Source organism: Notolepis coatsorum (assembly GCF_963971535.1).
Source record: "Notolepis coatsorum genome assembly, chromosome: 1".
NCBI classification, from domain to species: domain Eukaryota; kingdom Metazoa; phylum Chordata; class Actinopteri; order Aulopiformes; family Paralepididae; genus Notolepis; species Notolepis coatsorum.
The window spans coordinates 215,060,902-215,088,424 of NC_140165.1; the positions used below are offsets into that span (position 1 = coordinate 215,060,902).

General features: G+C 41.5%; 1 protein-coding gene across 2 annotated transcripts in view; it reads right to left on the bottom strand.

The window, feature by feature from the left end:
* brwd1 (bromodomain and WD repeat domain containing 1) overlaps window positions 1-19,776 on the bottom strand; it is a 115,880-nt gene extending 96,104 nt beyond the window's left edge. For both annotated transcript variants that reach the window (XM_084326406.1, XM_084326405.1), the window contains exons 1-9: window positions 19,603-19,776; window positions 19,439-19,497; window positions 19,306-19,335; window positions 19,023-19,082; window positions 18,180-18,330; window positions 16,440-16,538; window positions 9,834-9,994; window positions 7,270-7,491; window positions 4,623-4,723 (exon numbers count right to left, since the gene is read on the bottom strand). In XM_084326406.1, the coding sequence (XP_084182532.1) occupies window positions 4,623-4,723; window positions 7,270-7,491; window positions 9,834-9,994; window positions 16,440-16,538; window positions 18,180-18,330; window positions 19,023-19,082; window positions 19,306-19,335; window positions 19,439-19,497; window positions 19,603-19,639 (920 nt within the window). In that variant the 5' untranslated portion in view covers window positions 19,640-19,776. The remainder of the gene's footprint in view (window positions 1-4,622; window positions 4,724-7,269; window positions 7,492-9,833; window positions 9,995-16,439; window positions 16,539-18,179; window positions 18,331-19,022; window positions 19,083-19,305; window positions 19,336-19,438; window positions 19,498-19,602) is intronic.
* Window positions 19,777-27,523: the final 7,747 nt, after the last annotated feature.

A 27,523-nucleotide genomic window follows, 5' to 3' on the forward strand; every position in this document is an offset into this window, starting at 1 on the left:
ACACACTAGCAGTCACTTTAGCATGAACACACTCACACACATGCTGCACACGCTCAATGGTCACTTTACACAATGAAAAGGTCACTTTAAAAACAAGAACGGGAGTGGTTCTTATATAGTAAACAGATGGATATAGCAAGCTAGCATAAGGACACATAGTACAACTGTAGATTGTATAGTATAGCATAGTATAGCAGTATAGCTGTTACAGGAGTGCTGTTTGGAAAATGCTTTGTGATTGAGGCGAATGAACAAGGAAAGGCAACAAGGATACGTTACTAGCGAGCCCGAATACACAAGATGCTGGGCAGTGCGGGTGCTAACGGAACAGATCTAGCAAAAGTACAGAATGTTTTAAAAGGACCAACATGCCAAACTCTATAAAGAATTCCTAGAGGTTGGTCAGAGCTCACGTTTCAACACCACTGAAGCATTAAAAAAAGATGTCCCACTCCCAGACAAGATGTCCCAGAAAGCTAAGGTAACTCCCCTCAGAGCCATTAGGCCTGAGAAGTCGAGGCCGATTGATTTGCCTTAGAGTCTTAGACCATGGTCAGAAATTGATTTAGTGAAGATTGTGTTGTGCTTGGGAAGACACCGTACACCTCTAAAATAAAGCGACTTCATTTCTAAGATTATTTCATTTAAAATGGGTTTCTAAAAATGTGGATATTTCTCTCATAGTATTAGAGAATCTGAGAAGTTCAGCACACCAGGAAAACAACAGACTTACAGCCGACCCCAACCCTACAGACTGCATTTGAACAACAAAGTACGATGAAATCTTGTGAAATCTAAAGATCTTTTCATACAGAGAAGCTGGACAAAAAGGTGGTATTCTGAAAAGGCAGCTTTGGTGGTTCTAGACCCAATCACACTGCCCAAGAAAGCCACCAATTTGCTGGCATGTCCCCTTTCACACATAAAACCACGTCCTCCATTTGTTGCTAAGAAACTCAAGCAACGCACAAGCTGTTAAAGGGGAACTCCACTTTTTTTGGAAATTAGCTTATTTAACATCTTCCCTGGAGTTAGACAAGAAGATGCATACCTTTTTTGTCTCTGTGCGTGCATTTTAGCTTTGGGAATAGACGCTCCGTTAGCATAGCTTAGCTTCATCACTGGAAGTGAGGCAGGACAGTAGCCTTACAGTGCCTTACAGTGTATTGCAAGGTCTGACATTGACCAAACTTGATATGCATGACCTTGGTGGGCTCTAGGTCAACTCCTGAAAAGGGGGTCAATGTCAGACTTTGCAATCAAAAGTTAGGGGGCTAATAACCCTTGCCATAATTTCAGTGCGCCCCCTAACTTTTGATTGCAAGGTCTGACATTGACCCCCTTTTCAGGAGTTGACCTAGAGCCCACCAAGGTCATGCATATCAAGTTTGGTCAATGTCAGACCTTGCAATACACTGTAAGGCACTGTAAGGCTACTGTCCTGCCTCACTTCCAGTGATGAAGCTAAGCTATGCTAACGGAGCGTCTATTCCCAAAGCTAAAATGCACGCACAGAGACAAAAAAGGTATGCATCTTCTTGTCTAACTCCAGGGAAGATGTTAAATAAGCTAATTTCCAAAAAAAGTGGAGTTCCCCTTTAAACATGGCCCAGTTTGTGTAGAGCAAGTTGTGCATAGTTTTTTTTGTACTTTTTTACTGTTTGAAAGAGCTTTTCAGATAGAAGAAATACATTGATAGCAATGCTCTCCCGCTCTTCTTAACCAACTAAAATCTACATCACAACTCTAGCCTAATATTTATGTATAACTATATGCAGTTACATTATTTCTTATGAGTGAGTGAGAGCGAGTGCTTTTCCTCTAGGCGGCCGCATATGCTCAGTCCTCATTGGGAACAATTGAAAAAAAGATGCTGGAGCCCAAAAAAAAAGAAAACCTGCTGTATGACACAAGCCCATACATTTATAAAATCCGAACAATACCCAACCCTACGGATGTGCAACACTATTATATCCGTCCCTAATGTATTAATTAATTTCATCATAAACACCCAAGAACCATTGAAAGAGCTTTTCAGATAGAAGAAATACATTGATAGCAATGCTCTCCCGCTCTTCTTAACCAACTAAAATCTACATCACAACTCTAGCCTAATATTTATGTATAACTATATGCAGTTACATTATTTCTTATGAGTGAGTGAGAGCGAGTGCTTTTCCTCTAGGCGGCCGCATATGCTCAGTCCTCATTGGGAACAATTGAAAAAAAGATGCTGGCGCCAAAAAAAAGAAAACCTGCTGTATGACACAAGCCCATACATTTATAAAATCCGAACAATACCCAACCCTACGGATGTGCAACACTATTATATCCGTCCCTAATGTATTAATTAATTTCATCATAAACACCCAAGAACCACACTTCTTTTTTAAATAATCACATGATTAAAAGAACCACTGATCAATTATATGTGATCATTCTTATTTAACACTTTGAGTGCCAGCCACGAGAAATCTCGTTAGTTCATGCCATGCGTTGAGTGCCAACCGACGAGAAATCTAGTTTTTAATCGTTATTTTTTTTTATTATCGATTTCCATAGATTTTTCATCAATCTAGCCTCACGTTACCAGTGGGGATCTGTCTGAACTCGAACAGGGAAAATACCGCCCCCTATCGTGACGTCTCTCCGGATGGTATTGCAGCCCATTGGATTGGACTGAATGAAATGGATGGGGAAAAAAAGAGTCCGGATTCGACCACCCAGCGTTGGATCAATAAACGCAATCGATATTTGGAATGGCGATCAGGAATTTGAATAATCTTTTTGGAGAACATCTGATCTGAGGTAAGGAATCTATTTTACCAGTCTTGGGATAATCAGAGCTATTTTCACCTATATATCAACGTGTCCCATATGTGCGTGTGTGGCTGTGAGTGTGTGTGCTGATCAGGAAATAAGATGATCGAATTTTCAGCCGCTTCTATAGCATGCATAAGTAAGAAGGTAAGTAAGTAAAGTTGAAAGTGCTGTACACAAACTAAGTACACATATACTATCGATAATCTAGCATTTATTTGAAAACGATTAATAAATAGGCCGAAAAATGACAACGTGTTTTATGTATTCCAGTAAAGCGCGATTCCTGCAGATTTTTTTTTTCTGAAAGTTTCAAAAGACGAGCTTTTTTCAAAATGGTATACGGAAATGAACCTATTAAAAAACAATCCGTTTCGACAATGTTGACTGCAAACAAGTCATTGATAAGCAGTGTTGTGCTAGTTACTGAAAAATAGTAACTCAGTTACTTTACTAGTTACTCATTTCAAAAGTAACTCAGTTACGTTACTAGTTACTTACACCCAAAAGTAATGCGTTACTGTGAAAAGTAACTATTTAGTTACTTGAAGAATAAAAAAATTGCTCCCATGCAGATACTCAAACTCGGTTGATCAACTTGACAGTTTCCATTCACATCACTGAACTCTGCTAAGCAATGTGGTCTAGAGATACAAACACAAATCGGACACAAACACAAATGTCCCGACGTAATAAGAAATGCACCGTGCCTAATTGCTCGGGGAGGTTGAGCGCAGGCACGTTGTAGGTTGCGCGCATGCACGTTTAGGTTGCGCGCGTGCGCGTTTAGGTTGAGCGCATGCACGTCTAGGTTCTAGGTTTAAAATAAGTGCTTGAACAGCCTTGATATCAGTCGCCGGAGCGTTTCATTATAATAAACCGTCTTGCAACGTTGTTTAAGATATCAATTGTGCATTGCAACGTTAGAATAGTTAGGATATCAATTGTGCATGAAAGGACTATATTTATATTGTTTGATTAGTATTGATGAGATTCGTTGATCAACTTGAGTTTCCATTCATTTACATTCACATCACTGCACTCACCTCACCAGTGTCTGTCGAGATGTAACGTTATTCCAGCAGCAACATTTTCTTTATCTCATTTCCATGTTGTACTATTCTCTCTCCAAGTAGTTGGAAATAGTTTTCCGTCCCATTTACTGTGTGTCGCCTCGTATCATTCTACGCGGGTGGCGAGTGGATTTGGATGAGTCCTGGTAGTTAACGTTAACTTAGACTCCAGTATCTTTGAGCCAAAACACAAATGACATAACTAAAACGTTATTTTCTTTTCGCTCGACAAAAGAGAAATACGCGAGGGCGCTGCCATTATCAGTCAGGAATAGTAAACAAAACACGCCCCCAGCACAGCATTTCCCCGCAGCCAGAGAGGATATGAGGATAATAATAATAATAATAATAATAATAATAATAATCACTACCGCTCGCTATCAATCTACGCCGTATATAACGCAGTGACGAACCATTCAGTAACGTAAGTAGCGTTACTGAATTTCAAAAGTAATGCGTTAGAGTACTAGAACTCGCCAAAAGTAACTTTGTTACTGTAACGCGTTACTTTGTAACGCGTTAGTCCCAACACTGTTGATAAGTGACAGTCGTATTAGACACATAGCCATAATTTAAGATATAGTTTATGTATTCGCAAATATGATCGCCCTCCATTGACTACAGCGTTGGCACTCAAGCGCCTATTTCTGGCACCCCCTGCTGGCACGGAAAGTGTTAATGGTCAGAGACAAAACGTTTTTTTTTTTTTACATAGCTAACGGGGCTCACCTGAAATTGATGTTATTGACATCCCACTGCCAAAAGCAGACAGTAGCATCAGTTCCAGTGGACAGCATGTAGCGTTTTGAGCCCTTGGCGAATGGTGAGAACTAAAAACAACAACAAAGAAACAAGACAGTAAGACACAAGGATTACGTTCATATGTAAAAAACGGCACTATGCAGGCATATAGTAGGATGTTGACAACAGAGAGCATGTCATCACAGAGGACCTAGTGTCAATTGACAAAGCAGTGTTTATATTAAATCATATAATTTACAGTAAGGCGGTATTCCTTTTTGGCAATTATTGACATTACATCTCAATAACAGTATTTTTTTTCACTTGGCCCAACAGAAGGCCAAGGGTAGCTGCACCTGCCTGGCGTAGACACAGTATTACAATAGACACCATCACAACCTGACAAACCATCTCTGGGAGTTTGTCAAATATGCATACAGTACATTAATATAATTACATGCATGTGATGTTATAGATTTGTCAATTCAATAAACTATCTGAACACTCAACAAAATTAGATGATTAAGAATGTTCGTTCAGTCAAGGACGGCTCTACCCTGTAGTGGTTAGTGGACTTTATAGTTTGTAACAGAGTATGTCCAGGAAAAAGTCCCAAGATCGACCTTTAAACCTATGCCCTAAGATTTTGTCTCAGGTTTAACTTTCTACTTTAACTACTACGGAAACGCAGTTGACCAAATTACATCTTTTCACAACCCAGGCAGGTGGCCCCCTGAAACCGGCGCCATTAAACCTTTCACTACAGAAGGTTAAGCCTTTACTATCACACTACAGATGGTTAGTGTGATAGTAAAGGGTTAATCGTATGTAGTGTGGTAGTGAAAGGGTTAACCATTTGTCATGCAGGGATTAAAAGCAAAAACAAATCTCCTGACTGCTTTTTTTCAGGCCAAGTCATATTCTTATTTTAACCTCCACTGTATATATATTATATATATTTTAATAGCGTTAGCGTTTTTAAGGGAGCCTACTTGTTTCGGTTTTGTCAATAATCCAATGTAACCCCCCCCCCCACCTCCAATGTACAGTTTCTTCGTCAAATGTATATACTCTTTTTTAGACTCTTATTGTATCAGAAACAATACTGTATTTGTAAATCTGGTATGTCATAAATGTATAGATGTAGCAGTATTGTCTATCTGTATGTCATGTATGTCATATATGTTATGATGAATTGAAAGTGGGGGACCCTGATGTAAACAAGAGGAAAGTCTTTCTCTGGTCTGCATCCCCTTAACAATTGTGTGTATTGAGCTGTACTGTACCCATTCTGCAATCTGTTAATAACAATCAATCAATCAATCAATCAATATTTAACAGATTGCAGAATTGGTACAATACAGTACGGCTCAATACACACAATTGTTAAGGGGATGCAGACCAGAGAAAAACGTTTGTCTTGTTTACATCAGGGTCCCCCCCATTTTCAATTCATAGTGACAATTATGACATACACAACATTTATGGCATTTATGGCATAGGGACATACATGACATACTACAGGTATATAGTAATGTTACATTTGTGACATATACGATATGCAAATATACAGTACTGTTACCCATAGATCCTAACAGAGATTATATACATTATGATGGGGAGGAGACTGTACATTAGGGGGGTGGATGGCTGGGAGAAAAAATATACATACGGTGGGGAGAGAATATACGGTGGGGAGGAGACTGTCTACAGATACACCTGTGTGATGTTGCTACGGAGTTAAGCTAATAAAGGATACTCGTCACAACCACAGCAGAGGACTCACATATTTGTACTGTGAAGTAAAACGACAATGACAAATGTGTTGTTTCTGTTTATTCTTTTTGACATAGTTGCGGAACACGGAACAAGTTAACAACTCACCACTGTCTACAGCCCCTGCATCATACTGTAGCCTAGCCAGTCTCTTGAAACACTGCTATCTTCAAACTTCCATTCCTCTCGAAACTTTCTTTTGTTGGGTGGTGCCGCTCAATCTTTTCATCTGAGAACACCGCGGTGGGTTTTCTTTTTAGTGGCCGGCTTACTCCTTCCATTAACATTATTATGCTAACGTTAGCTAATCGGTATAGCAGGCGTGCGTAACGTTAGTGCAAGCAGGTGGTGGATGTGACGTCGGTAAACAAAGAGAGAATTGACGCGCGAGGGCTGCAAAAAAGGCGCCTGTCGTAAGACTCGTGTTTTCTGACATGTGTTTCTACCATTAAGTATTATTACATTTTCATATAACAGGCTGACGGACTCCGGTAGAGCCGTCGCGCCTCCGCTAACCCTTCAATAAGCTTAGGCATAAATGTGTCCATAAATCCATTTATTTAGATCCAACAGTCTGAATGTATCTTGCGATTATTATAAATTTCTCTCGAGTCGCTGCGTGCGTGCGTCCTGCCATTATTGCTCGCCATGACTCTGCTTGGCGCAGCCGCGGTAGGAAAAAAATTGAATCAAATTGACGGAATTCCGTCTCAAGACGGAACGATTTAATGCCTGTGTCATGTGGCAGTGAAAGGGTTAACCTTCTGTGTTGTCGCGGTGAAAGGGTTAAACCCAGTCAAATCAAACAGGGATTTAGTGAAAGGAAGTCAAATCGGGTAATCAGTGCCGATTGGTTTACCTGTAGGGAGGTAATGGATCCACTGTGCCCCTGGAGAACAGCCATGGGGGCACAGGTACGAAGGCACCACACGCGGATGGTCTTATCACAGCTACCCGCAGCTATCAGTGTGTTCTCATAGCTGACCGCCAGGTCCGTTATCTCTGCAGAGTGTCCTCGCAGCGTCGAATGGAGCGTTCCATCAAACGAGGACCAGATTTTCACCAAACAGTCATCTGAACCCTGAGCCATGAATAAAAACAGGAATTAGGGATGCTGATGCACTGATCCAAATACCAGTACTGGACTTAGGGATGCTGATGCACTGATCCAAATAGCAGCACTGGACATCAGGCTGATACTAGGCTAAAATAAGGTATCGGGAGAATTTCCATAATACTAAAACCAGATAAAGAGCCATACATGGACACCCGCTACCATGTCAGAAATAAAAAATTTGTATCCAATGATAAAAAGTCAATAATACTGTCCAATAATACTAACTGATCAGATCTCTGCGGCGGACAACAGAAAGTTTAGCACTCAATTTGGCAGTGAAAAGGTGGTGCATCCCCAACAGGACGGAGAACCTGTCAAACCACACCCCAGGCATGAATATCTAGAATACCATGCGTACTGAGGAAGCTCATTATAGTGTAGTACAAGTAGACCCTGCTCATGTCCCAAACTAGCACCCCTCTGTCTGTGTTCTATGTAAGGGATAATGTATAGCTACGAGGTCATTGTCGCAAAATAATTGACCGACAGAGTTTAGAACAGTGAAGGTCAATTATTTTGCGACAATGACCGAGTATAGCTATACATTATCCCACTTATTACATGGCTAACTTACTAACAATATACCTAATTCATTTTACACCATCGACAAGACGAGATCAAATGCAGACGCAGTTGTTCTGTGGCTCCTCTGTCAACGCCGGCAGGTGTGTGGTCTGATTGCACTGATGAGTGCAGCTGTGCATAATGGTAATGCTTAGCTTTCGTGACTGCGATCAAAATGCTTGATTGTGATTGGTCAATAGCGCTGCGTTACCCGTATCAGCGGTCATTATTGCGCGTTGCCCATGGCAGCGGTCAGTTATCGAGAAATAATTCACCGCTGTCAGGGGCATCCGAGCGCTATTGACCAATCACAATCAAGCATTTTGGCGAATGTTAAAACACCATGTAATAATATATAATAATGGCCAGAACAATCACATTGATCATTGATTGACCAATTTGTAAACAATTCAATAGTGCACGTATGTGCAAGTGTACAAATCTGAGTATGTGTGAGTGTACAAATCAGGCATCACCATTTAAAATATTTTGGTCCGATATACATCGTACAGAAACTCTGTACTTTTAAGGGTACAGACTACAGACTGAATTACATCGGTACTACAGAGTACCGATTCACCCCAGATCAATCGGTACCAAATTTCGGTACCTTTACATGTTTAGTATAAGAGTATAATATACTAGACAAGAGGGAGCCTTTTCCACAAATATATATATTACGGTCCCATCTCTTGGGTCTTTGGAAAGACCAGACGAGGTCAGAGGAGTTTGATCATATTTACTGAAGATGGCCAGATAATGTTGATATTTAAACATTTATGAACATAATGGTGTGTTACAACTAGGGCTGGGCGATTCTTGCTAAAATGTGAATCACGATTTTTCTCTATGAATTAAGATCACGATTCTCTCACGATTATTTTTATCAATAAAATCATTTAAAAAGTAAAGTAAAAAAATAAAATAAAGATATTTTACTTTTTTTTTATTTTATATATATAAAAAGAAAATAGTCATAACTTAGAAATGAGATTGCATAGGTCTATGAATCGAGATCGCGATATATTTTCCGATTAATTGTCCAGCCCTAGTTACAACAATGAATAACAATCTTGAATGTTAACCAATACCGAATTCAGTGAACTAGTACCGGTTCAAATGTGAACGGTACCCAACCCTAATTATATAACAGATAGTACTATGATGTAAAAAATAGATAAAGAGTGTCATGTTTAACCCGAGTTGAAACAGTGATTTCCCCTCAACAACAACCACCGCCTCACCAAACCTATAATTATACCTCACAATATCAGGTTATACCGTAGTCACAATAGACCTGTTCGCTGTATACAAACATACCGTGATCGAGCCAATCAGCAATACAAACAGAGTCACGTGACTAAGTTGCCTTGGCCTGCGCAAGCTGCTACGCTACAAGAATACGACGGGGCTCTATGGAGAAACCATGGCACTCCCCTGACTAAAAGTTGTTTCAAACAAGAACGGCTGCATGTCATTTAGCCAAATCAGCATTGCTCTGAGTGTGAGTCTTTCACCTTTTACATTACATACATTAGAGTTGGCATGGATTGATTGTTTAGATTGCTAGCATGGCAAACAAATGCAAATATATTGTAGTCTGCCCCGTTGTTCTGACCAGGATTACGTTCCTTTCAGCCCTGGTGATAGGTGCGCACAGAGTCTGACGTATACAGCGAACAGGTCTATATCTGCTGAAGATTAGTCTCAGCTGCCACGGAAGCCTACAAGCAGCAACTTACGGTGAAGATCCTGAGACCCGTGCGGTCGAAGGCGATGCAGTAGACTGCAGACAGATGGCCCAGGATCCTCCTGTGCAGCCGCATGTGCTGATAGTTGCTGACAGGATTGACGGAACTGAACCGCTGAGTACCCGTTAGCTCTCTTCCTCTGTGGACCTCCACTGTTAAAGACAAGGTGCCAATGATCAGACTCCAGGCATAACACTAAAAACCTGGTGATAGAATACTGTCTCAAGTTAAAAAGCCTAAAATCAACATACATCTAATTTAGTAGAGCCTTAAGGCGCTCCCATAGTCCAGCAGACTGTACACAGAGCAGACTCCGCGGACGTCCGCGCGGACTCTTGAGCTTTGATCTCAGCGGACAGCAGACCCACAGGTGCGACGCTCCTATTTTCTGAGGCGCGGACATCCGCGCCGCTGACTTGGTGTCACACAAAACGCTGCTCGACGTTTTGGTTGACATCGAACTGCATTAAATGTGACACTGCGCGAGCGATTGGTGGCGCGAGGAGAGAGATGAGCCCGTGAAGCGCGCTCTCTCTCTCTCTCTCTCTGTCTCTGTCTCTGTCTCTGTCTCTCCCTCTGATAATGTTCCCTCTGATCTGCCAGTACAGTAGAACAGACAGAATTGTGGGAAATGTAGTAAAACTGGTGCGAGAAATGTAGGAAATAGACCGCGGACGTCCGCTGAGATCTGCTCGATTATGAAAGCTCAAAGAGCCGCGCGGATCTCCGCGGAGTCTGCTCTGTGTACAGTCTGCTGGATTATGGGAGCGCCTTTAGGCAAACATATGTGTAAGTAGTGCAGACATGCTGGAAAGAGCGACACTGTTCTCCCCCAACATCTGACCCAACTCGTCAAAATCATCCATCCATGGATGCCATTTCTGAAAAGAGTTGGGAGATGTCTCTCTATTGGCTCCTCCCAACGTCCTAATTGTTTAAAAATGTTCAACAATGCTGTCCTAAAATGTATGACGTCATTTTGAGGTAGTGGATTCTGAAGTCCAAACTTTGCAAACCGGACATGGAAATATCCCAAAGGCAACGATTATGCATGTTGTTTCATGGTGTTGCCTTCCTTTAACCCTTTCACTTGGTTAACCCTTTACTATCACACAACCGACGGTCATCAAGGGTTGTGTGGCAGTGAAAGGGTTAACCTGATGTTGTGTGGCAGTGAAAGGGTTAACCTTCTGTGTATTGTCGCAGTGAAAGGGTTAACCGTTTTGGTAGTGCGGCAGTGAAAGGGTTAAAAAGTGCACTATGCCGTTTCCGTGATTTGTTTACATTTGCAGAGCCTATAATTACAAAACACATCTATAACATGTCATTCTTTTATATGAATTATTCCATCTTGTGTTGAGGCACAGACCCTATTCACATGCATGTTAATAATTTGATTGTAACCTGATTAACACTTTCTCCGCCAGAAACGTCATACAACGGGTTTCAAGTTCATGCGAATTCTGCCAGATCACGGTGTACGACGTTATTCTGATCATATTTCATATTTTCGCCATGGTATTCATATTTCACTCACGGAGCCTTGTCAGATGCTGTCTGAGGCGGAATAACTCTGCAACGCTTCAATACTGCCACCTGGTGGCTGATCGGCGAGTTACCAAACCGGATATGCTCGTTGGAGCTCGGTCCGTCCCCTAAATCAGTCCGGCCACTCGTTTATCGTCGCGGGACTCAAGACACACCGTGGATATGGATCGTTGCCATAACTCAATAATCGACATGATTTGGGCATATATTAGTATTATACAAACCGGAAATGGATCGCCTCGATCCCCATCACATAACTGGGATCGGTTTGCTCCAGTATCATCCCCCATCGCTAAGAGGAAGCTGCCGTGAGTTTCAGCGTTTTTGATTATTATTATCCATACAAACTGCTCTGATCTATATATCACCCATACTACATGAAGCATTTAACGACGATCACGGAATTATAAACGACCCCCCCCCCCCCCGTTCACCCGCGCATGATCAGTCATAACGTTTAGGACCATGTACAGTTGACATTTTTAATATAGCGTCGATCGGTATCAAACGGCATTTGATAATCTAATATATGCATTTATGCCTATATCTCACGTTCTAGGAATTACTGCAGAAAACAATAAAAACATATTTATACTCTAGACTGTATTTTCGTATGAATGTGTGAATGAAAAATTAAAACGTTCCTACATCCTGAACGATAGATAATCGATGTTGAATGGGCCATAGTAATGTCAATTTAGCAAGACCATTTTAAAAGTTATAGCCCTGCAAAGAAGGTGAACATCTCCATAGACTTACAGTGCTGGCAGTGATCAAACATCGATGGATATAAGCGTGGCAGTTAATGTGTTAAGGCAATACCGCGACTTTTGCAAATGTCATGTAAACTCCTATGTCTGATTATCTTAATCGAACTAATGTCATAATCAGGGTAAGCAAAACCAGATTTACATACCAATTTTTCTGCTATTTACATGCTCTTGGCATCTAGGGACATCTATGGACTTCAGGGAATGTATTCCCAGTGTCAGACATATTTTGTCTGTTAGTATGCTTGAGTAAATTGTAATGAACCAAAAGGAGAATATAAATTATGATTAGGTATTTTTTTCCACCCGACTGAATAACACCATGCTAACATTGACCAAAAGAAATATGAAAATATCAGGCCTATAAATTACCTTATTATGGCCAAGTCTATGGATCGGCCAAATTCTTGTTTTTCCAATGGCGTTAAATCTGGATTTAGTACCACCAGGCGCCCGTAACGGGGCAGCAAAGACCGTGAATGAAATCTACTGTAAGTACACTCCATAGCTCCGCCATTTTTTACCGGATTGCGACCGTTTTTTCCTAGACATTCACAGAAAGGTAAAGCAACAATATACGTTGTATTTTATGGCAATAATGTTGAGGTTTGTTCAACAAAAGATTTTCACATCAATATCTGTAGACTAAAATTTACATGAATAAAATAAACTACATTTGTATGTGGCTGGTGTGAGCTGGGTAGTGTAGTGTAGTAAATATAAACGTCTTATAAAAAGCCCTGGGTCTCCTCTTTCTAAGGACTACAACGATTTCATGACGGCTTCCTTTATTTCCGTCTAAATCATCCATTTTCTGGTGTAATGCACAGAGATTTTTTATAAGCTCATATTTCACTAATAACACTTAAAATCATTGGTAAACAAACGTAGTAGGGATGCACCGATCTGATTTTTTCAGTCCCGATACCGATACCTGGGCTTCGGGTATCGGCCGATACCGAGTACCGATCAGACTTTTCACCCATTGTTCAATTAATAAACTGTATGCCTCACTGTGTGGAAGAGACTGGGATCATTCTTTTGTGCAAGGCAACATTACTTTCCTAACTTAGTGAAACAAAATGTAACAAATTAACACAGATGAATTAAAGTTATTTATAATTTTATTTATTATTATATTATTAAAACAAATAAATAATAATATTACATTTTTTTTGATACCCGATCCAGTTATTTTAGTCATATCGGGGGCGATATCCGATATCAATACCGGAGCATCCCTAAAACGTAGTGCTAAAAATATACACTTGGACTTCTGTTTTGATAGGGTTAGGGTCTTTACTCTTGGCTACATTTGAAAAAGAAACGCAACATAGCTTAATCTATTTGTGATAAATCTTGGCCCGGTACCGATCGTGCTTAACTCTTTGAGCGCCACAAGCTTTCCCCATCTGCCATTTTCACGATCTTTGCGGAGCTATTGTATATTCTATATTATAGCTATGGAGAAATAGCATAGCATAGCTATTTCTAGTCCAACATGTAAAAAAGAGTTTGTTTCTACACACTGTAGTTTATTACACGCTAAACATCACCCATTTCCAAAATAATCCAGTCTTTTTCCATAGATCGCGAGATATGACGCGTTATATGCAATAAGCCCAAATTGTTCTGGTTGATACCCTGAAACCCCAAATACTCCCAAATCAAAAAAGGTATATACCATGTACATATGTGCCTTCACAAATCATCAAGGGGGGGGGGGGGGGTAACTGATCGTTACAGAAACATGTTTCAGGTTCGGTAAAAATAGACATAGAATATACCTTACCTTGGCCAGGTAACGAGCGATTACTAGTTTATATGTAATTACTCGTGTATACGGGAAACTATACGTTTTGAGGCGAGCAGATCTCCTAGCGATTGCTCTGCAAGAGCTCCTCCCCCTCAGAGCGAGTCAGGACAGAAAGGGATCAGGACAGACACTGTCTGAACTGGACTATCAAGAGTTCAAAAGGTAGGCGACACTGCCACCTGGTGAGATTCGATCGACATTGCAATTCCAACATAGGCAAATGAGCCAGGGACGACACCTAGAGTGTTCCGGTTGACCATTTAGAATGGGGATCAAAGAAAAAAAAGCAAGGGGTCTAAAAACGTGATATTACGTTTTTGGCGCTCAAGCGTTGGCGGTGAAACACGAGATATTACGTGTTTGGCCATCAAAGAGTTAAGAGGTTAACCAGTAGGGCCTAACAAAAATAATAGTTGGTTTCAGGTTGCCGACCGACCCTGCCGATTTAGGTGCGACCCAATATATTTTATGAGTTTTTAAAAAAAATTATATAAAAAAAAAAAAAAAATCCTATTTTTTTTTTTTTTTTTTTTTTTTTTTAAGAATAAAGTTTCATAGAAATCTTAGTCAAACATTTAGTATTATGGATATTAAACATGCTGGCAGAGTACATGCATCCATGTTGTTGTGAACATTTTAATTAAATAAAGAAATTCCCTATCCATAGTCGCCATGGGAAAGAATAAAATAAAAAAATAAAATTAAATAAATTCCCTACCTACCCATGGCCAAACTGACAACCAACCTGAAACCAACTATTAATTTTGTTAGGCCTAGGTCAAATAAATGCATGTATGCTCAACTCTTTCATCCAATTATCACCTTAACACTTTGGATGCCAGCCACACGTTTTGTCATTAGTTCATGCCAACCGTTGAGTGCCCGCCAACGCTATATAGCGTTTGTTTGTCGTATTTTTTTTTATTGGCGATTTGAATTCATATTTCATCAATCGAGCCTCAGGTTAGTGTTGCAGACTCTCTGAGCTCAATTTGGAAGATACCGCCCCGATCGTCTCTCCCTGTGTAACTGCACCCCATTACTTTAGACTGCTGAAGGGGGGGGGGGGGGCAGTTGCGTTATTTTTTTCCGTAGCCGCATTTTGCGGAGACACTCTCTGATTGGCCACTTCATGTGACATGTGCGGCCAATCGTGTGACGCCTGTTTCTATCACTGGTTAAGCTTAGGCACTCTTTCAGAAGTTGGTTAAGGTTAGAGTTTGTCTTAGAGCAGGGCGATAGAACACCAGCCCTGATTCCAAACTCTAACCTTAACCAACTTCGAAAGAGTCGCCTAAGCTTAACCAGTGATAAACTAGGCGTTAGGTAGTTTGCAGGCTGTTAGACCCGGAAATGGGCAAAGACACAGCTCGTTACGCGATTGGGCGCACATGTCAGTGGCCAATCAGAGAGCGTCAGTCAGTGGCCAATCAGAGAGCGTCTCCGCAAAATGCGGCTACGGAAAAGATTTACGCGGGCCAGTTTCCTCATTTTACTTTTCCGGAATTGGAATAATCTTTTTGGATAACATCTGATCTGAGGTAAGGAATCTATTTTACCAGTCTTGGGATAATCAGAGCTATTTTCACCTATATATCAGCGTTTGCCCTATGCGTGTGTGTGTGTGTGGCTGTGCGAGCGACCAGGAAATGAGATAATCGATATTTTAGCCCGCTTCTATAGCGTGCATAAGTACACATATACTATCGATAATCTAGTGTTTATTTGAAAACTATTCATAAATAGGCCGAAAAATGACAAAAACTATTCCAGAATATTCCAGTAAATGCCTTTTATCACGGAATCTTTATATTTTCCTTGAAAACGAGGGCTTTTCAAAATGCTATAAAACGGAAATTAAGCAATTAAAAAACAATCCGTTTCGACAATGTTGACTACAAACAAGTCCTTGATAATCGACGGGCAGATTAGACACATAGCCATAATTTAAGACAGAGATTATGCATTCACAACGCTATCAGTGAAGTGGGTGCTGGTATTTAACCACGTTTTACCATGTTAACCAGTGGCACTGGAAGTGTTAATCTGGTTATTCACAATAATATTGCTTGCATGTAAACACAGGGTCACTGTGAACCAAAGGTAAGCCTAGAATATGTTTATAAACATAAAGGTTTATTGTTTTGTAAACAACGACAGAGAAATGGTAACTTTTCAGGTAGCTCTCTAGCTGCAAACAGTGGGAACCAATTTCTGAGGACATAATCGTTTGTTACAGTTGTGAAAATATACAATAGATTTTTTTCCCCGAACTTCTGACTCTCCAAAAACGACAGTGCACTTTTAACACAGGATATTACAGACTACAGCGAGTCAACCACTCAACGCTGCTATGACATACATGGTTTGTATGTATAATGATGATAATGAGACAATACCAAGACATCTAGTGAGCCGTTTCCATTTTGAGCAAAAGGAATAAGAACTTGGTACGTTACACACCAAGATTTGGAGGATTCTTGCAGTTCAAAGGCCTCTCTGGTGGTCTGCCCCTGTGAAGGGCTGCATATGAGGAGGATTTCAACCGGACACCGTCGCAGTCTGCAAAGAAGATTAGAAGATATTAGAGCTCTATAGCATCGGTCAGTTGGTCCACAGAAGAGGCCACAGGTTTCACACCTAGGAGGCTATAATTGGTCATGGAGGTCAAGTGCATGCGTGTGTGTGTTCATGTCAATTAGCTAAAGGGGCCGTGGCAATGGGAGTGGCCAATCACAAAAAGGTTGCAGCTATTGCGTATTTGCGCTTGTTCTATGACACACTTGCTATGTAACGGGTTACTGGCTGCTGGCATGCATTTCGTGCTTTGCACCTATCCTCTGACCAGCATCCAGCCTTTCGCTCATCAGCACCACCTACATTCAATATCGTGGTCTTATCTGGTCAGCCACCGGAAAAAGGATCCAATTCAGGTAGCAAAGCGAGCAGGCTATGCCTCCTTTGGTCCCGGGGCCGATAAATATAGGATCGGGGAGGATGTAAATAAATGTTGGTACGAATTTGGGACGAGAGTTAAAAAAGAACCTGCTAATGTCACGATGAACAGTGATGAAAATGAAACTGACTGCATGTTTTATGTAGCACACAGTTCTTATTAAACCTCAACAGTGTACACACACACAGTCGAAAAGGGTTGAGACAGAGGGGAGAAAGACTGAATCAGCCGTGTTTGTGTGTATAAGGTATGTCTGCGCGTAGATATGGCTTGATCGGGACTAATGATAATATAGAAAAACAAAGATCTTAAATTCGAGACAGTTTAGATTGTGGATTTTCTGGATGGTTCCTGGGATGATGGTGAAAAAGGTTAGCTATGAGCCCTGGGTGGGAGAAATATTTGACTCATGCAATAATCACGATTCTTTTGTGATTCTGCTTCGATGCACAAAATGCAATAATGGATTTTCTCACTCAAAGTTTTCTGGGCTTTGAATGTGTTATTTTTCCTGCCATTGTGTAATTCAAATGACGAATTTTAAACAATGACATGTCATCAAAACACTTAGTGGACTGGTAAAAATAATAATTAAGATCACCACATATTCAACGGGATCAAATAAAAAAATTGTGACACATTGAGAATAGTTTAATGATCCATTTGTAGCCCTTCTAATAGCCATCACATTGAATCATGAAATCCCTGGTGATTCCTAGAAGTGGAGGCATTCAATTTAGGAGCGGGTTAGTTGACTCCCACAATTTTCAAATGCTTCCGCCTACCCGTCAGTAGTAATTCAGCAGCTCTGGCAGCGAGTAGTAAATAAGGAGGATATCCAGTCGGTTCCCCACTTCCATATTCCCTGTGCAGTTCCTTAAATAACTCTACTGAACAAATTAAGCAAAGCCTAGCTAGCTAGCTAGCTAGCTGCTGAGCAGAAATGGAAAGACATTTTTCTAATGTTTTTTACATTTAATTACATTATTATAATCTTTTTTTTTTTTTGCCCGCCTGATTATTCCCTGTTCAGTTCGCTGGGTACAGGGTGGCGGGCAAGAACCCCAAACAACTCTGAGACTCGAGTAAACTAAAGGCATGGTATCAACGACACTACTGGCAAGTATTCCACAGCATTAACTGTCTGACACAAAAACGTTAACAATCCACACACACAGAATAATAAGGGAATTATCCTGATGCCAAGTAACATACTAAGAGGGTATGACACCTCATCAATTCTGTACCTTTTGCTTTCCGAAGCATGGACTGCTTCCCGGAGCCCAGGAGAGAATGTACACCCGGCACACATGATGGCACCTCTTTGTCCAGAAGTGGTCCAATTTGTTTACATATCTGGAGCAAGTGGTCTGGTGCAATGTGTTTGTTGGCTGCAACCTTTCAGGAACAAGCCATTTGAATACAGTGTTTGTTAATCATGTTGCGTTATATGTATTGTGCAGAGGCTTGTTATTTTTCAAGGCATCTTTGACTTTGTATACTATAAGCCACAAAATCCCTGATTGTAATAGTACTTGTGATTAGCAACGTAAAGATCAATACTGTAAGGCTAGGGAAATATTATAGGCCCAATAAGGGAGGAGCTTCAATAGCTTCATGTGCTTTTTGCCCTATTCACTGAGTGCACAGTATTCCAAAGTGGGCAGGACTCTTTATGCAAAACACATACCTTATATGGACCAATCACAACTCAGGTCACACGCAAAATAACGCAGAGACAGCGTGTCTAAGCCTCGGATTGGCCAGAAGAGCCATCTTGACGTAGCGAAAATCCAAAGCACCCACCCTATCTGCAGTACAATACTTGAGCTAAATAATATAAAAAGCTCTTATCGAAAATCTGTTTTCTCCGCGCGGACATCAGGATTCGGTGTGGATTGTATAAGAGACTACACATGAGTTTAAACCACTGCGATGCCCCCCCGCATAACAACACAACAATGGTGGGACAAATGGGAGAACAAAGACAGTAAACAAGCCTAAGCATGGGTTCAATCAAGCCCCTCAATCATAATAAAGACAACAGATCACACCACAATGAACTTGACTAACATATTATAATATCTTACCAAATCTTCGAATGTTCTCGGGTGTTCGTTCCCCTGCCAGTCTAACCTGCTGGGCACGAGCTGTCGACACAGGGGTTAGTTAGCAGGACAGTCACAGCGCGGGCGGAACATACTAGCAGCTACAAATTAAGTGACTAAAAGCGTGTGATGTCAAAACGAGCGAGGCGTTCGCAGAGGCATTCAAAGTCGAGTGGGCTAAACAAGTTTTATGTTTCCAGACAGTGCGACCGCCGGTAATCGCTAAGCTAGTTGAAACACAGTGGCTACCGCATGGAATACACACCTGATATTCTGCTATCTCGCTTGCAAGAACCTGCGATGGGATAAAAAAGTGTTGAAGATAAGATGCCTCTATTATCAACTAGTCAACAATTTTGAAGTACAAGACGTGGTGCCCGTCAGACACGCCAGCTCACCTCAGCCGCTCTCCGACACGGACCCGTTGTTAGAAAACGAGAGATCAAGTAATAGAGCTCTGTGGGTGAATAGAGGAAAATGGTCAAAACAATTGCATATCAATTAACCCGAGCGATATCTCTTGTAAAATTAGCTTATCAATTAGGCGACTTGTGTACCTTACCCGACTCAAGGAGCGAAATATTCCGATTTTTGGCCATTGAATCGGCCGTGGTTTGGTGTGGGTGAACAAATTTACACTAACTTTATGACTACAGCGAGTAAGATATATTTATTTAATTTCGGTTACAACACAGCTCTGACCCCCTCCACGGTTGCTCCCGCTTTCTATTCAGCCTGTTTTCAGTCGCCATTGGAAGGATGAGGCCTCCGCGATACGAGTTACTTCCGCCACAGCGGAGGAAACAGGGGGTGGGGAAGAACCGTCTCGTCTCTGTTCTAGTTACAACAAAGACAACTTGGAGAATGCAAACTAGCTAGATATACGATTACATTATCCCTTGAGTGAGCCGAGCCCTAAAAATGAATGTGTGAAGAAGAAACTTTTGTTATACACGCGAAGTTATAGGGCTTTTTTTTGTAACCATATCCCTTAGGAAAATGGCCGAACCGCTGGGTAGATCGCGTAAAGATTTCCCCAACGCACTTTCAGTTCCGCGTTCGGGTTCCGCGATCTGATTGGCCACTGACGTTTCTCTCAGCGCCAATCGCTCCTCTTAGCGGAGGAGCTATTACCGGTCTGCAGCAGGTTTGTTTTGCCAATATGCCAACACTTACCCAGTGTACAGCGAGTTGATTCTGCCTAATCCTTCTTTAATATGAGCTATTTGAAAGAAAGAAAAAAATACGCATTGTGGTTTGTATGGTGGACATTCATATGCATGACCATGTGCTCAGATGTACGTTCATATCGTTAGGTGAAAAGGAATATAATATAGAAAGTGCAGGACTAACGTCACGTTAGGAGCCTGGAGCAGCCTACACGGCTAAGATAGTTAGCTGACATTACAAACTAGGTAACGTTTGTTTTACTCGCGCTGAAACAAATAGCCTATTAGCTAGTACCTGTTATATTTATATATGTGACTAAAAGCTAGCGATATATTACCAGCCACATCGAGATGACTGGGAAATGGTCTAACGTTAAGTGTTGCTCTAAAAGCAAGCTAACGGAATGAAACCTGTGACCAGATAGCTAGTAGTACAGTACAGTAGCTAATTTCTGTATGCTCAGTTCATGTGAAATCCAACCATTCCAAGCAAACATCCTGCTGTTTACCCACTACTTTTATCTAGCACCTGCAGCTAATGGTTACTTAAACACGATGTTTTAACAATGAATGAATGAATGAATGAAAACTTTATTAACAGATTGCAGAATGGGTACAGTGCAGTACAGCTCAATACATACAATTGTTAAGGGGATGCAGACCAGAGAAAGACTTTCGTCTTGTTTACACCAGGGTCCCCCATTTCCAATTCATCGTAACATATATGACATACATGACATACAGATAGACAGTACTGCTACATCTATACATTTATGACATACCAGATTTGCAATTACAGTACTGTATTTGTGATACAAAAAGAGTCCAGAAAGAAAAGAGTATATACATTAGGCGTAGAAACTGTACATTGGATTGGGTAGGTGGGGGTGGGACTGTACATTGGTGGTGGTTGGGGGGGGGGGGGGGGGGGGGTAGGAGTGGGGGGGGGGGGGGGAGTTGGGTAGGAGGGGTGGGTGGGGACTGTACATTGGAGGTGGTTGGGTGGGTGGGGGGGGGTGGGTAGGAGGGGTGGGTGGGGGACACTGTACAACTGTACAAACAACACTGTACATTGGATTATTGACAAGACCATACTTGGTAATTTACTGTACATTGGCGGGGGTTGTGTTCGGACATTTACAGGGGCCAGTTTCGAGTTGCAGTCTCCCTTAGGTGTTTTTTGAGTGTTTTTGAAAGTGGGTAGTGATTCACATTCCTTTACAGCTTTGGGTAGGGCGTTCCACATTGATGTGGCATAATTGCGAAACGTGTTTAGTCCCTTGTTTGAGCCGAATCTGGGTTTAACATGATTTGTGGAGCTCCCTCTGGTGTTGTGATCGTGGTATTCACTGACCTTTGGGAAGTATTTAGTCATGTACATGGGTACCTTGGTCGTGTAGTGTATCTTGTAGACCAGGCCCATTGCAAGTTGCTGTACTCTGTCGTCTACTCTAAGCCATCCTAGGTTGTCAAAGTGGGCAGGGGAGAGGTGGGTTCTAGGAGTAAGGTCAAGCAGTAGTCTGACCAGTTTGTTTTGAGATGTTTGTAATTTTGTTTTTAGCGCCTTTGAGGTGCTTTGGTACCATGAGGTGCAAGCATAGTCGTAGTACCCTTGAATGAGTGCTCCTGCTAGAGTCTTCAGGGTATTCTTGTTTACCAGTGAGGAGATCCGGTACAAGAAACGAGTTCGTTGGTTGACTTTTTTTATTACATTGGATGCCATTTTGTCACAGGAAAGATTTGCCTCTAGGATGGAACCCAGGTAGGTAATATCTTCTTTCCTTGTGACAATATTGTCACCCACTGTAACTGAGAAGCCGTCGGTCTTGCTGAGTTTGTTATTTGAACCGAAGAGAATGGACTCTGTTTTGCCCATGTGTAATGATAGTTTATCAGCGAGCCATATGCAGATTTTGCTTAGTTCTGAGCTGAGGGTTTTTTCAACCTGTAATTTGTTCTTGTCAGAGACCAGCAGGGCTGAGTCGTCCGCAAACAGGAACAAGTTGCAGTCACAAGCTGACGACATGTCATTTGCATAAATTAGGAACAGTAGCGGACCTAGTATGCTTCCTTGTGGAACACCACAGTTTACTGTGAGGGGGGGGGATAGGGTACCGTTTACCTCCACCATCTGCTCTCTCCCCTCCAGGTAGGATTGCATCCAGCTCACTGATAGACTATCAAAACCAATTGCTTTTAGCTTGTCAATCAGAATGGTGTGATTGACAGTGTCGAAGGCCTTTTGTAGGTCCAGCATGACCATGCCGCAGTATTTGCCCGCGTCCACCTCTTGTTTGATGTGGTCGTTTAAATAGAGAAGGCATGTGTCAGTGGAGTGGGATGTTCTGAAGCCAGATTGGAATTCGTAGATTAGATTTTTTTCCGCAAGGTATTTTTCGACCTGTTCGTATACAATTTTTTCCATGACTTTCGAGATGGAGGTAAGGATAGAAACAGGGCGGTAGTTGCCTGGGTCTAATTTACTGCCTTTTTTGTGCAGAGGGGTCACTCTCGCAATTTTGAAGTCCTTGGGGACGTGTCCCTGTTTTATAGAGAGGTTTATTATGTGTGTGATGACTGGGGTGATGGCGGCTGCTGAGTCTCTGAGGAATTTGGAGGGGATGTTGTCATGGCCAGTGGCCTTGTTAGGTTGGAGGGCGCTCAGTTTTTTGAGTACCTCATCTGTTGTTACCATTTCCAGTTTGAAGTCGTCTTTGTGGACCCCTAGGTTTTTGTAGTAAGCTACTATGTGTTCTACCCCATAATGCCCTGAGTGGGAGGGTAGTTTGTTTACCAGTGTTGTGGCTATGTTTGTGAAGAAACTATTTAAGTAATTGGCTACATCCAGCTTTTCTGTGATGAGCGTGTTGTCCGTCTTTATGTTTATGTTTGAGAACCTGGTTTTAAGTTTTTTACTGCAGCCTAGTTGGTTATTGAGTAATTTCCAAAGTTCACGCGGTTTGTTTTTGTTTTCCTCGGTTTTGTCATTGATGAATTTTTTCTTTGCTGTTTTGATCATGGAGTTTACGTCGTTTCTTAGTCTGTTTCTTTCCAGTTTGAGTTCAGTCACGTGGGCTTGGAGTTCACTGCTCGTGCTTATGTTAAGCTTTGCCTGACTTTTACGAAACTCAGAGCATTTTTTGTCTCTGGTTTTCATAGCGGTCAGTATTTCAGCGTGCATCCACGGCTCAGCGCGATTTTTTACCCTGGTGGTTCTTAGGGGGGCCATGTTGTTTAGTATCGTTGAAAATTTGGTTTTGAAGCCAAGCCATGTTTCTTCAACCAGTGTACCATTGAGCTCATCTGACCAGTCCAGACCCTCCAGTTCAAGGTTAAAGGCCTCGCTAGAGTAGGTTTTTAGGTCTCTAGATGTGACTGTTTTGTGACAGCCAGCCTTTTGTTTTAGCTTTAATTACAACACAAGATTGTGTTGTAATTAAAGTATGCACTTTTGTTACTCCACTGGCTGCAGAGTGCAGACATGAACTGTCAGATTTAGAGAACTGCACCATGCTGGGGGTTTTAATGTCTATTAATCACGTTCTCTATATTAGTGGTTCTCAAATGTTATCTCCAACGTAATGCATCAGTTCCCCCCCCAGGATATGTGCCATAGAATAGAAATACTTTAATCATCCCGAGGGAAATTTGGCACTATAAATCGCTCACAGTAAACATTTAGGTAGACAAAACAAAGTCACAAATAACAATAACCAATTTTAGATTAGGTTATTACTAGATCTAGGATTCAATAACCGTCTGTCATACTGTCTGGAGAGATAGCAAACGAGAATGAAAACTGATTAAACATTCCTATACATCAGGGGTAGGCAACCCTAGGCACGCTGGGGCATTTTCATTGGCACAGGGGGCAGCATTTATATAAAAAAAAAAAAAGAAAAGTATATATATATCTTTTTGAAATATTATAGTGAAATATTTTGCACTGTTGTCGCATTTATCTTGTTGAAATCCTCCCACAGGTTGATTGATTGATTGATTGATTGAAAAGTGTATTAACAGATTGCAGAATGGGTACAGTACAGTACAGCTCAATACATACAATTGTTAAGGGGATGCAGACCAGAGAAAGACTTTCGTCTTGTTTACATCAGGGTCCCCCATTTTCAATTCATCATAACATATATAACATACATGACATACAAATAGACAGTACTGCTACATCTATACATTTATGACATATCAGATTTGCAAATACAGTACTGTTTGTGATACAAAAAGTGTCCAGAAAAAGAGTGTATATACATTTGACGTAGAAACTGTATATTGGAGGAGGTTGGGTGGGTGGGGTTGGTGGGTGGGGGCTGTACATTGTAGGGGGGGGGGACACTGTACACTGACAAAGCCATACTTGGTAATTTACTGTACAACTGGGTTAAGACATTTGTAGGGGCCAGTTTCGAATTGCAGTCTCCCGTAGGTGTTCTTTGAGAGTGTTTTTGAAAGTGGGTAGTGATTCACATTCCTTTACAGCTTTGGGTAGGGTGTTCCACATTGATGTGGCATAATTGCGAAACGTGTTTAGTCCCTTGTTTGAGCCGAATCTGGGTTTAACATGATTTGTGGAGCTCCCTCTTGTGTTGTGATCGTGGTATTCACTGACCTTTGGGAAGTATTTTGACATGTACATGGGTACCTTGGTCGCGTAGTGTATCTTGTAGACCAGGCCCATTGCAAGTTGCTGTACTCTGTCGTCTACTCTAAGCCATCCTAGTTTGTCAAAGTGGGCCGGGGTGAGGTGGGTTCTAGGAGTCAGGTCAAGCAGTAGTCTGACTAGCTTGTTTTGAGATGTTTGTAATTTGTTTTTTAGTGCCTTTGAGGTGCTTTGGTACCATGAGGTGCAAGCATAGTCGTAGTACCCTTGAATGAGTGCTCCTGCCAGAGTCTTCAGGGTATTCTTGTTTACCAGAGAGGAGATCCGGTACAAGAATCGAGTTCGTAGGGGGACCCTGATGGAAACAAGACAAACGTCTTTCTCAGGTCTGCATCCCCTTAACAATTGTATGTATTGAGCCGTACTGTATTGTACCCATTCTGCAATCTGTTAAATAAAGTTTTCATTCATTCATTCATTCGTTGGTTGACTTTTTTTATTACATTGGATGCCATTTTGTCACAGGAAAGATTAGCCTCTAGGATGGAACCTAGAGTTCCTAGGAACCTAGGTTCTTTTTTTTAAGTCGAGTATATCAAGGAGGCTTTTCTCTGTAGCTCAGATGTTTTGTTTGAAGGCTTGCCAAACAAAGAGACAATCAAATCAAGGATAAAAGATATCCCCATGTCAGCTTGAAGTGTCGAGCGACGCATCAACAAAATGTCAGAAAATATCAGAGAACAGCAAACAGCTGGATTAAAAGATGCTCCGGTGTGCAGCTTAAAGTGACCAACTACAGCCCCCAGATAACGGAGTTTACTGAGTAAAGCAAAACTGTTTGTCTGCATTGCACCCCTGCCCCAACTCAGATTTAGGGTTGATACAACCATCATAATAATATTGTTAACAATAACAATAATGATGTAATAATGTAAAAATTATTATTAAAAATACCTGATTATGAGTGTTTTTTTACGATGCATGGAATATTGTTGAGGCACACTAGTTACAACTATATTTCAAACAGGCACTTCATGTCAAAAAGGTTGCTGACCCCTGCTATACATTCTCTTATTGGGCTAACTTCTGGTGAACAAATCAAGTGAAATTAAGCTACTACCACTGAGCTAACCAACTAGTTTTCCAACTAATATTTTGGCATGACAAAAGTGTTACAGTATGTATCAACATTTATAAATGAATAACAAGACAAACTGATTATAATTGTTTAAAAAAAAGTGTATATATATATATATCAGTTCATAATTCGCCATAACAAATTGTAACACATTGTAATCAGTCCAAACTGTAGCATACTCCCTGGGGCTCATACAGAACCAAGCATTTCACCGTAAAGTATATGTATTTTATTGTGATATTTAATAAACAAACTTGAAACATGGCATGATATGAGACCCAATTGAACATATTGTTAATATATCATAACTTAACATAATTTGTAGTACAACTCCTCAGTTATATTTCACAATTCATGTCTCTTTTCAGGAAAGTCCAGTGCCAGGTGACATTGTTATGTACCCTTCATATTCTCCTTCAAGAAGACACCCAAGGCTCCAACAACTAGGACGTCCTCTCCTGCTGCTGCTTGGCTGTAGCCTTGTGTAGGGTGCTTCCTCTCAGTAGTGTCATCACACTCATACAGCGAGCATATACACTATACTCGTCACTATGAATTGAAAATGGGGGACCCTGATGTAAACAAGACAAATGTCTTTCTCTGGTCTGCATCCCCATAACAATTGTGTGTATTGAGCTGTACTGTATTGTACCCATTCTGCAATCTGTTAAATAAAGTTTTCATTCATTCAGTGTGTGTGGGGGGGGGGGGGGTACGATAGGGAAGGGAATTCTTCCAGCACAAGGGTGTCATATGGAGCACCATGAGACTGAGGCACTCTATACAGGGCAACTTTGATTGCTGCTTATGTGATGATCATGTGCTGGAAGGCAAAAAAATAATAAGCACTGATTATATCTCCGCCACCTGAGGTTGTCTGTGCACAATTAATAACTTCACAAAAGCATCACTTTCCTTTGGCGATATAATATTTAATAGTAAAATATTAGTTGTTAGAACCACAATCGGTAATAGGCTAGAGCAGTGGTTTTCAAACTTGGGGTGTGTGTGGGGAGGGGGCTCCAGGCGGGGACCACATGGCCCACAGGTCAGGGCAAAAGCTAGGTGGTCTAACATAACAGTTGGTCTTATACAATGCAGAGGAAGAGCAATGTGGACTGATTATGAAGAGCAGGCAACTGCACCTCCTCATCCATCACCCTCAACATAGGGGCCCCCCAGGGCTGTGTTCTGAGTCCCCTCCTCTACTCCCTGTACACACACGACTGTGTGGCTCAGCGGAGTAGCAATACAATCATCAAATTTGCTGACGACACAGTGGTGGTGGGTCTGATCTCTGCCAACGACGAGAGGGCCTACCTGGAAGAGGTCAAGGTCCTGGCGGGATGGTGCCAGGAAAACAGCCTCTCCCTGAACGTCAGCAAAACAAAGGAGATGATTGTGGACTTCAGGAGGTCGGGGGTCAAGGACTACAGCCCCCTCAGCATCGACGGGGCACCGGTTGAGAGAGTCAACAGCTTCAAGTACCTCAGAGCCTACATATCCGAGGACTTGACATGGACCACACACATTGACAGTGTTGTGAAGAAGGCACGACAAC